The sequence below is a fragment of the Neurospora tetrasperma genome (assembly GCF_000213175.1).
Source record: "Neurospora tetrasperma FGSC 2508 unplaced genomic scaffold NEUTE1scaffold_81, whole genome shotgun sequence".
NCBI classification, from domain to species: Eukaryota; Fungi; Ascomycota; class Sordariomycetes; order Sordariales; family Sordariaceae; genus Neurospora; species Neurospora tetrasperma.
The window spans coordinates 6,132,552-6,145,257 of NW_009799179.1; the positions used below are offsets into that span (position 1 = coordinate 6,132,552).

Below are 12,706 nucleotides of genomic sequence, written 5' to 3' on the forward strand. Positions count from 1 at the left end.
CTAATTTTCTTTTTCTTACATAGTCTTTTGTTTAATTTTTTTAAATTTTTAATTTCTTTTGGTTATTTTTCTTAATTTCTTTTTCTTATTTTTCTTAATTTTTTATTTTTCTCCTATTTTTTTCAAGAAAGTCATTTAGTAAGAATTACGAAAGGTACTACGAAAAAGGATTTAAAAATATAATATTAAATAAAAATACACTACTAAAATTTCGGTTTCTATATAAATAATTACCACCCGTTACCTATTATTATTAACTAATACTATATTACCTCTTCTACTTACGCTTCTACAATTCGTCGTTGCAAATCTTTAATATCTTCCGGATTTCACTAATTATTAATCCCTCAATATCCTTATCCGTCAAACCCTTTTACTCTACTATCTCCCGCCTTATTTCTTACTTATTATACTCTTTCTTTACTATTCTAACATTAAAATATATCTATTATATATATATTAATTATAATTATACGTACTCTTACAATATATACAATTACTGCTATATCCTTAGTACTAATAATTAATATAAACGCTTTTTATAGTATAGGGCTCAGTAAGAACGAAATATATATCTAAAGGCCCGTAGCTTCTACTATTTTTATATTACAAATATGTTTCTATACGCTTCTTATTAGTAAAGAAATAAATAATAATTACTATAGTTTTAATAATTATATTATAAATAAGTTTAATAACCGTCTTCTATTTACCATTGAAAATAATTTTTCTCTTCTAAAGATATTAAATATTCTCTAAATAATATTAATCTTAATTAAATAAAATTTCGATAGATTATATATAGTATACCTACCTAATACCTAATATTATTACTAATCGTTGCGAATTAATATAAAATAATAATAGTATTATTAAATAAATAAGTTCAGATTTACTCGATTAAATAAGTAGTTACTTCTTCGTTACTTATATTAGGCTCCCACTCTATCGCCGGGTCGTTTAAAGTACGGCCGCGCTATAGGAAAATTTCAAATAGAAAATAATTATACTCTATATTGGAACTATAACTATTTATTATAAGGGATCGCTATATATCTATATATAATAATATCGCTATTGTTCGATGTAGAATGTAATATAGTAAGTTAGGTTGTAGAATGCGACGTAGTAGTTGCAGGATGTAGAACCGAGAGTATAGGGTAGTAGGGTGTAAAGTTGCAAACGGAGGTAGAGGTGGGAGGGGTACGGTTAGCGGGGCTGGCAGCTGGAAAGTGGAGAAAAATAGAGTTTGGCCTTCATACTGCCGTAAGACTAGCCCCACCCAGGCCGATCACGACTTCTTACCGTCTAACGCATGACAACAGCTTCTCGAATCTGCACTTACAAATCGCCTTAAGCCTACCACCGCTTGCCGCAAGGCAGTAAAGGACTACGTTCGGCACAAAATAATGCCTGACAAGACACTCACAGTAGCCGCCTACGCAGCTGGTGCCTCTCTCGCCGCCATTACGCTAATCTACGTTTTTGGTCCCACCTATTTTCTCGATAATGATCCATCGGCTAACTCAACCAGCGTGTTCTCGATCAAGAGGAATGGTGCCGTGGGCCTAATCAATCCGGCAAACGATTGCTTCATCAACTCAGTTCTGCAGGCTCTCGCTGGCCTTGGAGACCTCCGTTTATACCTCATCCGGGAGACTCATCGTCGATGCCTGGGCGGTGGCTGGGTGTATGCGCAGACCATCCCGAGCGATGTTTGGGGCAGTGGTGGCGAAGGCGAAGGCGACGAGACAAGCAAATGGCGAGTCCGTGGTGGTGTTCCCGAGTGGAAAGCCGAAGGACTTCAGATGGGTATCGTCACCAAGGGCTTAAAGGATATCCTTGACGCCCTGAACGAGAGACCGATCTACAAAAAGACGATCTCGGCCTCGCCGTTTGTCAGGACACTGGAGATTGCCTTTGGTCAGCGGATCAGTAGACAGCAACAGGACGCCCAGGAGTTCCTTCAGGTCGTGGCCGAGAGGCTCTGCGACGAGTATCATGCTGGCCAGAGAGCGCGAAGCTACGCTATGCGTGGAGCCGAGCAACCAACTACTAAGATATCTCTCAATAGCAAGACATCAGACAGTGAAGCTCTGGATCGGCCTCTACCTCTAAGGGCCAGTGAGCAGGTCAGTGGCGCTGACCAACCGGCGGCAACGGCCGCGAGCGCGGTTCCGAACGGCGCCGATGAAGAAAGAGCAGAAGAAGGGTTCCCGTTCGAAGGAAGCTTTGAATCTCAGATTGAATGCCTTACTTGTGGTTTCAGACCCAGGCCCACTCAGTCAACCTTCTGCACCCTAACACTAAACGTGCCACATATCCCAACAACAACTCTGAGCGCATGCTTCGACGGCATGTTCAAAACCGAGTACATCGAGGATTTCAAATGTGAAAAGTGCCGGTTGTTACATGCCAAGGCCGTTCTCGAAGCAGATATTCAGCGGTCAACGTCAGAGTCCTCGAGGGAGAAAGCTCGCACGGCTCTAGCCAGTCTCGAGCTAGCTATCGAAACGGATCCTGAAAAGGCACCAGAGGGTGTCGAGTTGCCGGATCCTCGCTATGCTCCCAAGCGGAAGATAGCTCGGCACATCCGTATGACAGGATTTCCCAGGATCTTGGCCATCCATCTGTCGCGGTCCATATACGACATGAGCAATTTCTCTCAGAAAAATCTTGCGAAGGTTACATTTCCGGAACTATTGCCCCTGGGTGGCCTTCTGCAGCAGAGAAAATACAAGCTTCTTGGCGTTGTGACGCACAAGGGTAATCACCATAGCGGGCACTATGAATCCTTTAGACGACAAAACATATACCCACCCTTCTCTAACCCCGGTACCTTTCAACCTTCCGGGGCGTACATATACACCAGTTCACCTTCAAACATTAATCCTGGACAAGCCATTCAACCAGGATCCGGACAGGCTCGAACACCAGGAGTAGACGGCGGTATCACGCCTGCGAACGAGCCTAGATCGACATCTACGTCTCGGGAAAGAGATACCGACACGAACAGCCTTCGATCTGCGGCCGCATCTGCGCGCTCAACCTTGATCAAGATTGCCTCAAAGCCATCCTCTCGCGCTGGCAGCCCGGACATAACCGGGTCGAAACCTCACAACAAGACACCAAACACAACTGTGAAATCCAAACGGCACAAATCAAGCAGCCGATGGTGGCGTATCAGTGACGACAAAGTCAAAGAAGCAAGTACTCGCGACGTACTGGGCATGCAACGAGAGGTTTACTTGCTGTTCTATGAACTTGAACGAGAGAATTCATAAACTTGCACTACCTCGATGAAAATGAACGCTGGATCTCTGTGTGGCTCTTGTGTGTCGGTTATTCTGTTTGTACATCTGATTCTCCTTTCATTTGAATTCAGCGCACAAACCTAAGGACACGGGATACCAACTGCGCCAGTGAGCGGTAAGCAGATAACAGAGCGACTGTTTATTAGCATCACGGCCTCTATCAAGTCCGGAAACATCAAGTGTATAGATAAAGCGCGGGGCTCGAGCATGAGTCGCGAGCTTGTACCCATCGAGACGTACGCACGCGTTTCGTAACATACTCGGTGTGAACCACATAGATTATTACCCATTGCGAGCACCAACCTTCTATGTATGACCTCATGCTCACTTGTTCATATCTCCGTTGTCTTCTTCGAGGCTGGGATAGTCTGTTTGCGGCTGCAAGTGATCAAAATAAGGAGAAAGTATAAAAAAAAAAAATTAAAAAAAAAAAAAAAAAGGAAAAGAAAGAGGGAAAAACCCTGGAGGAAAAGCTACAGACAATTGTTGCAAATATACTAGAAATATCAATGCCCATGACCCTATATATTTCATTAACAAACCAATGGTTTCTCGCCCCAGAGGGTTGGAAAGCTCCCTATCCTGATATCACCAGGATCGCAGTTGTCACAAAACCTTACTGCCCTAAGAGCTCCTTGGCGATCTTGGAGGCTTCCTCGTCGCTAAGCTGCGGTTGCTCACGTTCCTTCTCTGCTTTGGTCGCGTCAAACCGCCACAGTCCACCAGTTTTATCCGCATCACCATGCTCAGCTAGTCCAATAGCAGGGCCAAGCAGGGTCAATACACGATCAGGCGCATCTGTGTGGACGCTGAAATATCGTCGTTGCCACATACGCCCCTCGGCCTTTTCTCTAGCACGCGCCTCGCGTTGTGCAACTTCGATCCTGCTCTTCTCTTGTCCCACAGCTTCAAGGTCTCCTTTGAGAATAGCGTTGGCGACCTTTGACCAGGCTCGTCTAGATTCCAGAGGGTGTTGTTTTTCGATCGGGGCAACGGTGAGAGGAGTATGATGCTGTTTCTCGGGATCCCAGGAGTCGACGAGGGTGCTCTTACTGTTGTGCTTGGCCGCACCAGAATGGATTTCGAAAGACTTTGTCCACTGGCCCGAAACATTGTAAAGCACCTCCTTCTCCTTGCCCGTCGGGTACAGCGAGGCGACAAACGAGTTCTTCTTGCCAGACAGCCAACCTTTGCCACTGTAATCAATCTTGGCGGTATATCCAGTAGAAGAAGTGATGTAAGAAGCACCGTCCAGCTCGATAAAGGGAGAGCCGAAGATCAAGCCCTCGATATGGAGAGATGGGAGGGTAATAAGGAAGGTGTCGGGCTGGTCCGACGTCGGTGACGGGACCGTCAAAACAGCGTGGCCAATCTGTTTGATGTTGATTGTCTTGGAAAATGAGGCCTTTTGGGCGTTGTAACCCTCAAGTCGGACGCCGGTCGGAAGGTTGGTAATGTTGTAGGCTGTTGCGGGTGGATGATGGCTACACATGCAGAGTGATTAGCATTGGTCAACACAAAGAACTCGTGACGCTGATTATGCACGCACCTCACTTGCTCGCTGATGAGCTCGGTAACGCCGGCCTCGTCCTCCCACTTGCCAAGGAAAAGCTCACCCAAAAAGGGGTTAAGAGGCTTCTTTTCGTTGCCATACTGCTCGCTTCGGCTGGCATACTGTTGCTTCAATGTGGTTAAGAACCACTTGAGAACCAGGAGCGCTCTCTTTGCCGGATCCGACTCTTTGGCAGGAGCAGCGAAGACGGGAGGGTGCTCACACCAGTACGAGCTAAACTCGGTCAAACTAGTACCAGAAAGAATGAAGGGGGGTGCCGTGAGGCTGGCGAGATCGCCGTTGAAGGAAGCGATGGACTGTCAAGGCCGGAAGAGTCAGCGACCCATCATTTTATGCGCGGTGTGTTTGCGACGGAGAGGACAGACCTTGAGGAAGGCACCCCAGCTGCTGCCTCCTCCTGCTGCTGCGCTACTGTTTTGCTGCGCAGAATCCATGACGTCTGGTCGATTGGTATGGGATGTGTAGAAGTGAACGATGGCGGGGTTGGCTGCAGCAGTGTATGTGTGATTTGGAGGGAAAAGGGGGATTGGCGATGAAAGTCGAACTTTGTGTCGAAGGGCGGGCGGACGGACGGGTGCCGGAGAGTCAGGGAGTTCGTTGACTATGTGAGTGGATGAGCAGGTGGGTGCCGCGAGTGGATGTGGGCTTCTAGGTTCAAGCCAACGATGCGGCTGCGTGTGCACTTGTGGTCGCGAGCTGGAGGCGCCAGAAATTCGCGGGCAGGCGAAAGGAGAGGAAGGAGCAAACAGAACGCTGTCACGGAATTCAGGGTGGAGGAAAGCTACCTCTAGACAACAAAGGTGGAAGAACTGCGAGTCATGGTGGAGGACGACGGGGTCCTTGTCATAGGCAGCTTCCCTCTATCATATACACAAGTAGTGTAGTAACACTGACTTCGGACGACACGCATCATAGGATGTCGTGTGTGTGGACGAACGGGGACAACAGGGGCAGGGGCAGGGGCAGGGGCAGGGACAAGTAGGGAAATATCCGGTACAGCAACACAGTAGTGTACTAGACGTCCTAGTCCCAGCGACACCAAAGATCCGGCTCAAGGTGTCGCAACAACAGGGGTTTTGCTCTGAAAGGCTTCGTGCACAGATCACCTTTTCTCCAACTCACCACATGAAGATGCACAAAACTAGGATGATATCACTCTGTACTAGACCCTATTTTTGCATTTTACCATATTAAGTTTGAGGGTAAACTTCTATATACGCTATGCTGGTTGCAGGTTTGCACTTAACCTTCAAGACTGGGAGTTTTGGAGCTTACTGTTGTTACATTTACAGGGGGGTTTCTCTTTAGTCACCTCTGAAGCTAGGTATGCGTTCCATAATTCCCTGGCCACCACCACCGTACGACATGCTCTTAGATAGCCTGTCGTTATTTTGCCCGCTTCCCCCCAATTCACGCTCTGGCTTCCAACAACAAAGAAATGCTAGCTGAAATTTCAACAAACACAAGAGTCAACCAAGGTTGGTACAAGCCCACGCTATGATATACGATTTCCGGGGTGGTGAACCGCCGTTTGCTAATTGAGGGACGATGAGCTGGACTGGTCTGAAAGGCAACTCCAAGGCAGTGGGGAAATAACTGGCCCATCCAGATTTCGCTGCAATCAAATTAGGGAAGGTTACCCGTTGGGACACTGACATAATATCAAGCAATGACAGGACGCTTGTGAGATGTAGCAAAATTCAGCTCTAAATCTGCAACTTATCTTCTCCTCGTTATAGATGAATTGTCCTCGTCCGGTCTCCTGTACCTCAACAGGACGGACACGTTTACACACACTTAATCGCCAAAAGGAAGAGTGCCCCCGGCTAGCAGTACACCATCGCACGATTTAACAAGGACCTAGCTTGTATCACGCTTTAACTTACCTTCCACATGCTTTGCCCACCACTCGCCCCAATCGACCACCTTTTTGTTCTTCCTTGCCTCTTCGGCACAGAAGACCATAGCATGGCTGCGCATCACTTCTTCTAGAGTACAACCGACCAGTTCCGTTTGCGCTCTGTTGGTAGTCCAGCCATGGTTTTTGACTTTGTCAACAGCTCGAACGAACTGGCGCGTCAGTCCTAGGTCCCCACCTCCATGACCGCGGTCCTCGTTCCGAGGGCAATGGGTGGTTGTTTCCCCGGTGCGAAAGTCATGGATCGTAATAGTGGACGAGTCGGCAAAGATCTCCCCGTCGACGCCGTACAGATTCGTATATCTCTGACAGATCTTGTTCGTCTGAGCAACCATGTGGAAAGTTGCCGTCTTCGAGCCACGACCACGCGAGGGGCTCGAAACTAAGACATTTTCTTGACCCAATTCGTGGGGGAAACTCGGAAGACTCGGAACGGGGTCATCATCCCAAGTGATGGTGACAATCTGTTCATCGCACACATCGTTGTCACTCTCGTAAACACATCGGCCAAACCAGTTGCTCTGTTCGATTTGCAAAGCGGGAGTGTTAGTGCCGTAATCCTTGGCCAGTTCGTGAAGCAGTGTCTCCCTTGCCACATTCATGTCCGAGTAACTTTCGATATCGGGAATCACGACATTGACAGGCCAGTCGGTATTGTACGAGTCCAATCCAAACTCGTCCTGAGTAACGTATATACGCTTCGCCGAATATTTGCAGGACGACTCGATAGGGCAGGATAGGCAGTTGGTAGCCGTCCCTGCGGCGGCCGGCTTTCGGCTCCTTTTAAAATACTGCAGCGAGCCCGTACTGCTGATGGTAGATGGTAAATGGGGGGTTTCGCCATGCTGAGCAATGTAAGAGGCGGGCGAGCAGAGAAGCCACAACAAAACGTCGATATCATGACAGCTTTTCGTCAGCAGGCTGGGCGCCGAGGTACTCTCTCGACGCCAATTACCACGGACGTAGCTGTGGGTGAAATGCCACCAACCGACGGGCTCAGTATGCACAACGGACAGCACATCGCCAATAACACGGTCTTCGAGGAGTAGCTTTCGGAGCAGCATGTTATGGGGGCTGTATCGAAGGACATGGCCTATAGAAAAGACCATCTGCTCCCCTTTAGCGTTCGTGTTGGTGCGTAGTGCCTCGTATATGTCGATGCAGTCCCGCAGAGTTGTGGCCAGTGGTTTCTCGCACATTATGTGCAAGCCTCCGAGCATGGTAAGGGCGAGAATGACCTCCCTGTGCATCTCATCTAGAACACACACAAAGGCAGCATCGACGCCGGGCGGGACATCCGTCTCGCCGGCCAAAATTCGAGCTCGCCGACCCTTCTCGTATGCAATGAAGTCACGCCAATCATCGAACTGGGCGCCTTCGGACAGAAGAGCGTGTGATCCCCAAATGAAGCTTTGGCCGAACTGCCTTCTCTTATACTTGTTAGGCTCCGCTACTGCAGTGACGATTCCGTCAGTCGAGGATTGAATGGCTCGAGCATAAGCTCGACCGCGAGAGCCGGCGCCGACAACAAGTATACGAGGCGGGTTGGGTACCATCTTGTTCGTGTGGTGATAGCTTTGAGTTTCGAGTGCTGTTTGCAGTGAACGGAAAAAGAAAATAATAATTAAACAAAGAAAAAATAAAAAAGGGAAAAATCCTTAGAGTGGGTGGGGGAAAGGGAGAGGATTGGAAGGAAAGAGAAGGGGACGTGACTGCTGTAACAACCGGGACCTCCTCACACAGCTTACACGTGTGCGTACCTCCGTCTATTCTGTAGTAGTACCCGACTATACAAGCCAGACGATAATATACAGGCGGAGTAGTCTCGGTCGCTCAGCCACCTCCAATGGCCTATACGTCGCTTCAATCCACAGGGCCAAATAGTAGTGACATCCCTTCCACCCTTACCCTACCACTCCTATCTACCTACCAATTCTAATGTTATACTATCTAGCTCTGTGGGTCCTAAACGACTACATTACCGGGTGGAAGGAAAGTAAATATAAGCTAATTAAGGTTAAATATCTATCATAAAAGACTAGGGTGAAGGTAATATAATAGATTCCCCAAAAAAAGTATCCAGTAGTTTTTTCTACCAACTTTTATAACTATAACTACTCTTCTTTTAGAGTATATCACAACTGCATTTCTTAATAAAAATATCTAAAAACTAGTCATTAGGTACTTCTCTATATAAGAAAGAAGATAACTGATACGAGGGGGTGGCCTTTACTTATAATAGTAAATAAAATAAAGAAAGGAAGATATTATAAGAAGGAGGAAGGCTTCCAGCCAGCCGTCTACACGCAGTAGATATACTGTACAGTAAGCCAGAGCACAGGCCATAGGGTGGCCCGAGCACTGCAGTCTAAATGCCCAGACTGGGCACAGCAAGGAAGCCTCCATAGCAGCTCAGCTAATCTGGGCTGTCACAGCTAGTCTAAGCTATAATACAGTATAGATATGAGAATCTAAGAATTTTCCTATTAATAACCTAATTTTAATATTTTGTATACTACCTTCTACTAGTAATTTAAATAAATTTCTCATAGTATTGAATCAAAAAAGTAATTTACTTTATTTATCCTTAATTCTATTTAAACTACTATAATAGCTACAGAGAGTATAAAAAGCAAGTTATTATTTTTAAGTATTATTGAAAAATATAAATACTTATTAAGCATTCTTTCTTTGAGTAAGTACTATAAGTTCTTAATTGTTTTAAAAGTATATAAATATAAGAGCTCTAGTAATACCGTAAAGTATATCTCCTCGAATTAATTTTTAATAATTTGAAAGTATAAATAGGTGTGTTATTTAATAAAAAGATAATATCAAGCTCTATCAACTTAGGATGCTCTTCTATAAACAATATTGTTATAAATTCTAATAGTTACACCTCTTCTCCTTATATTAGAGCTCTTAAAGTAGAGTACAAAATTACTTCCCATACTATAGTAAATAATAGCTTGAATTATTTCTTTCTAAAGTGAGTAATATACTAAGCTGAAATAAATATAATTATTTACTAACAAATCTTTAAATAACCAAATTTAATTAACTTATAATTAAAAATTTATAGATAGAAGGAAATGTTATTATTTAATATTTGGGTCCGCTTTTTACTAACTTTAATTTAAATTCTTTTATCCTACTTAATACATCCAACAACTTTACGGCCTATCTTTACTCTACAAATATTCTTTTCTCTTTTAAGAGATAGAATCTCAATCCTTATTCTCTACTTATAATAGAAACATTCCTACAATAATATTTCAAATCTAAATATTATTATAATTCAAGAGAACTGCTAGTAAATAAGTGTAATTACTTATATAGTAGCTAGAAGCTCTAGACAAAAAGTATAGGTTATTATCTTTATATATTTAGTATTCGTAATTAAGAACTTACTTAGTATATATAAAGAATATAGCTAAAGTGAAACTACGTAGCTTTCAATTATAATAATCTTTAATAAATATACTAACGTTAGAAGTTTCTACAATAATACTGCCGTTCGTATTTATAATATAATTTTTAAATAAGTTTAAGATTGAAACCAAAGATTACGAATATTAATTATTAAACTTTGGAGTACTAGTATATAATGTTGGAAGGTAAAAGCTACTAATCTTAATAGAATAACCTTGTTAGTAATATAAATATTAATAATCATTGTTCCAAAATTTAAAAGTCCGTTCGTAACTAATAATGTAATACTGTATTTCGGCGATATATATATAGTTATTATGTAAGTAGTCTAGTGAAAGAATTTATTATATAATATTTTATTAATAGTATAATAAAATTATATGAATTTAATAGAGCTCTTCTTATTATAGTTGCCAGCTTTCTATAACTTATTATTGAAAATAGTAAGAAATGTTATAAATAACTCCCCATTCTACTAATACAAATAAAAGAATTTACTTAAAGTAAAATGTAAATTTTCAATGAAAGTTAAATTTAATATATATTCAATTAAATAGAGATATATTGTTTTCCGTACTACAAATAGTCTTACTAGTTCAAAATTTCTTTAATTAAATTTACTTATTATTAGAAATCGTATTAAGAATTTTGTATTATATATTACTATTATTAGTATAAGACTCTACTTTAATATTAGTATTATATACTTTTATAAATATATTATAATACAAGAGGAAAGTATAGAGCTACTTATCCTACTTTAAGAATTCTGAACGCTTTCTTTTATAAAGAGTAGTACTATAACTATTATTTTAATTATAAAAGTATTTAAAACAGTAGTATTAAAGCCAGCTACTCAATTCTTAGGGGTATTTGTTAAGTAAAAGTCTAAAAGCGGAGTAAAGATAGAGTTAAAGTGAAATTTAAGAAAAAGAAAATTGATATAATTAATATTTTAAAATTTATAAAACTCCTTTATGTTACTAAGGTTTATATTTTTCAATTTAAGTATAGTAACTAATAGATACTATAATACTACGCTATATATTATTAACTATTTTCAATTCCACTCTACTATTCTTTTATTAAAGTATATTATAATAATTAAAATAAATAGAAATAGCATCTAATATGAGAAGTATAGTACAATTAGTATAAATGTTAGCCTTGATTAATCAATAAAGTACTATAAACAAGAAAAGAAAGGAAAGAAGCACTCTCTAGGCGAGTATAGCTAGTTATTCTTTTTAAAAAACGTGCGCGCGTATAGGCTACAAGCGTGCTACTATAGCAAGAGGCCTAATTAGTCGCGTCTTATTATATACCAGCTGGGCTCAGACTAGGAAGACTACTAGTTACTATAGCTACAAGTAGTAAGCCATATTATAGCAGCCTAGTTTTAATTCTTCTATCTACTTAAACTCTAAAGCCTACCCTACTATCTCGTTCTTATAGTAGTAAGCTTAAGCTGAGTTTACGTTTTTTTATAACTTTGGATTGAAGAATAACAATTAAAGTATTTTATGTAATATAAATTTAATAAAAATAATAAAAATAAGAAGATCCCGGTATATAGAGGACTTTTTATTTCAATTCTAACACTAGTCTTACTTTCTCTATATAGCTAATGTTCGTTTAAATATAAAGCTTTATATCTTTAAACTTTTACTCTCTTAAGGTTGTATTACTTTAATAAGTAGTTTGTATCCCCTCAAAATAATAATATTAAAACTGCTTTACGAAGACTATTCTATATATATAATTATCTTATTTATTACATTATTAATATAGTTCAAAATAACGTTAATTCAAAAGTAGAAAATAAAATACTACCCCCTTAAAGTTTCATTACTTCGATATATAGCACGTATATTAAAAACTTTTATTATTAGAATTATATTATTTAAACAATTTGAATAATATTATCTATTATTATAAAGTTAATCTTTATTATAGAATAAAAAAGTATTTATAAGTTTTAAGGTAAATATAGTTAATAAAGGTTTACTTTTAAGGTTAAATTACTTTTATAGGTTTTTTGAATATTGTAAAAATTAAATTATTAGAAAGAACTTTAAAAAGCTATTTGCTAGATGCTTTCTCTTAATCTTTACCACTTTTATTAAACTTATAATAAAGAAATATATAAAAATTAAATTTTCAACTTATATAAGATTTATTATAACTAATATTATTTTTAAAAAGTTTAAGAAGGTCTATTACACTTTTATACAAAAACGCTATTGGCCATAGTAAATCTTATATATATTAAAGATGCTATTTTTCCATATCTAATAATAATAAAATTAATAAAAATATTAACAATAATAATATTTCTACATTAAGTAGTATCTTTCCAAGCTATTTCAAGACATATAATTTATATATTATTTAAACTACCTATAAATATAATACAACCTTAAAGATAAAGCTTTGTAAGCTATAGGAGCTCTAAAATCTTTAAATACT

The 12,706-nt window shown here is 40.5% G+C and overlaps 4 protein-coding genes across 4 annotated transcripts; 1 reads left to right on the forward strand and 3 right to left on the reverse strand.

The window, feature by feature from the left end:
* Positions 1 to 1,325: 1,325 nt before the first annotated feature.
* Positions 1,326 to 3,284, forward strand: NEUTE1DRAFT_55525 (uncharacterized protein; the record flags this gene model as incomplete). The annotated part of the gene is made up of 1 exon (XM_009858179.1): positions 1,326 to 3,284. A coding segment is annotated over one exon (1,959 nt), but the record flags the coding sequence as incomplete, so codon positions are not given.
* Positions 3,285 to 3,320: 36 nt separating this feature from the next.
* NEUTE1DRAFT_96883 (uncharacterized protein) lies at positions 3,321 to 3,635 on the reverse strand (the record flags this gene model as incomplete). The annotated part of the gene is made up of 1 exon (XM_009858180.1): positions 3,321 to 3,635. The coding sequence occupies one exon, from the start codon at positions 3,602 to 3,604 to the stop codon at positions 3,395 to 3,397; it is 210 nt and encodes a 69-aa protein (XP_009856482.1).
* A 120-nt stretch (positions 3,636 to 3,755) lies between these two features.
* Positions 3,756 to 5,361, reverse strand: NEUTE1DRAFT_91582 (uncharacterized protein; the record flags this gene model as incomplete). Its single annotated transcript, XM_009858181.1, has 3 exons — positions 3,756 to 4,798; positions 4,864 to 5,183; positions 5,253 to 5,361. The coding sequence occupies 3 exons, from the start codon at positions 5,319 to 5,321 to the stop codon at positions 3,931 to 3,933; spliced, it is 1,257 nt and encodes a 418-aa protein (XP_009856483.1).
* A 1,210-nt stretch (positions 5,362 to 6,571) lies between these two features.
* NEUTE1DRAFT_91585 (uncharacterized protein) lies at positions 6,572 to 8,649 on the reverse strand (the record flags this gene model as incomplete). The annotated part of the gene is made up of 3 exons (XM_009858182.1): positions 6,572 to 6,713; positions 6,774 to 8,361; positions 8,599 to 8,649. The coding sequence occupies 2 exons, from the start codon at positions 8,359 to 8,361 to the stop codon at positions 6,685 to 6,687; spliced, it is 1,617 nt and encodes a 538-aa protein (XP_009856484.1).
* Between the last annotated feature and the right edge of the window lie 4,057 nt (positions 8,650 to 12,706).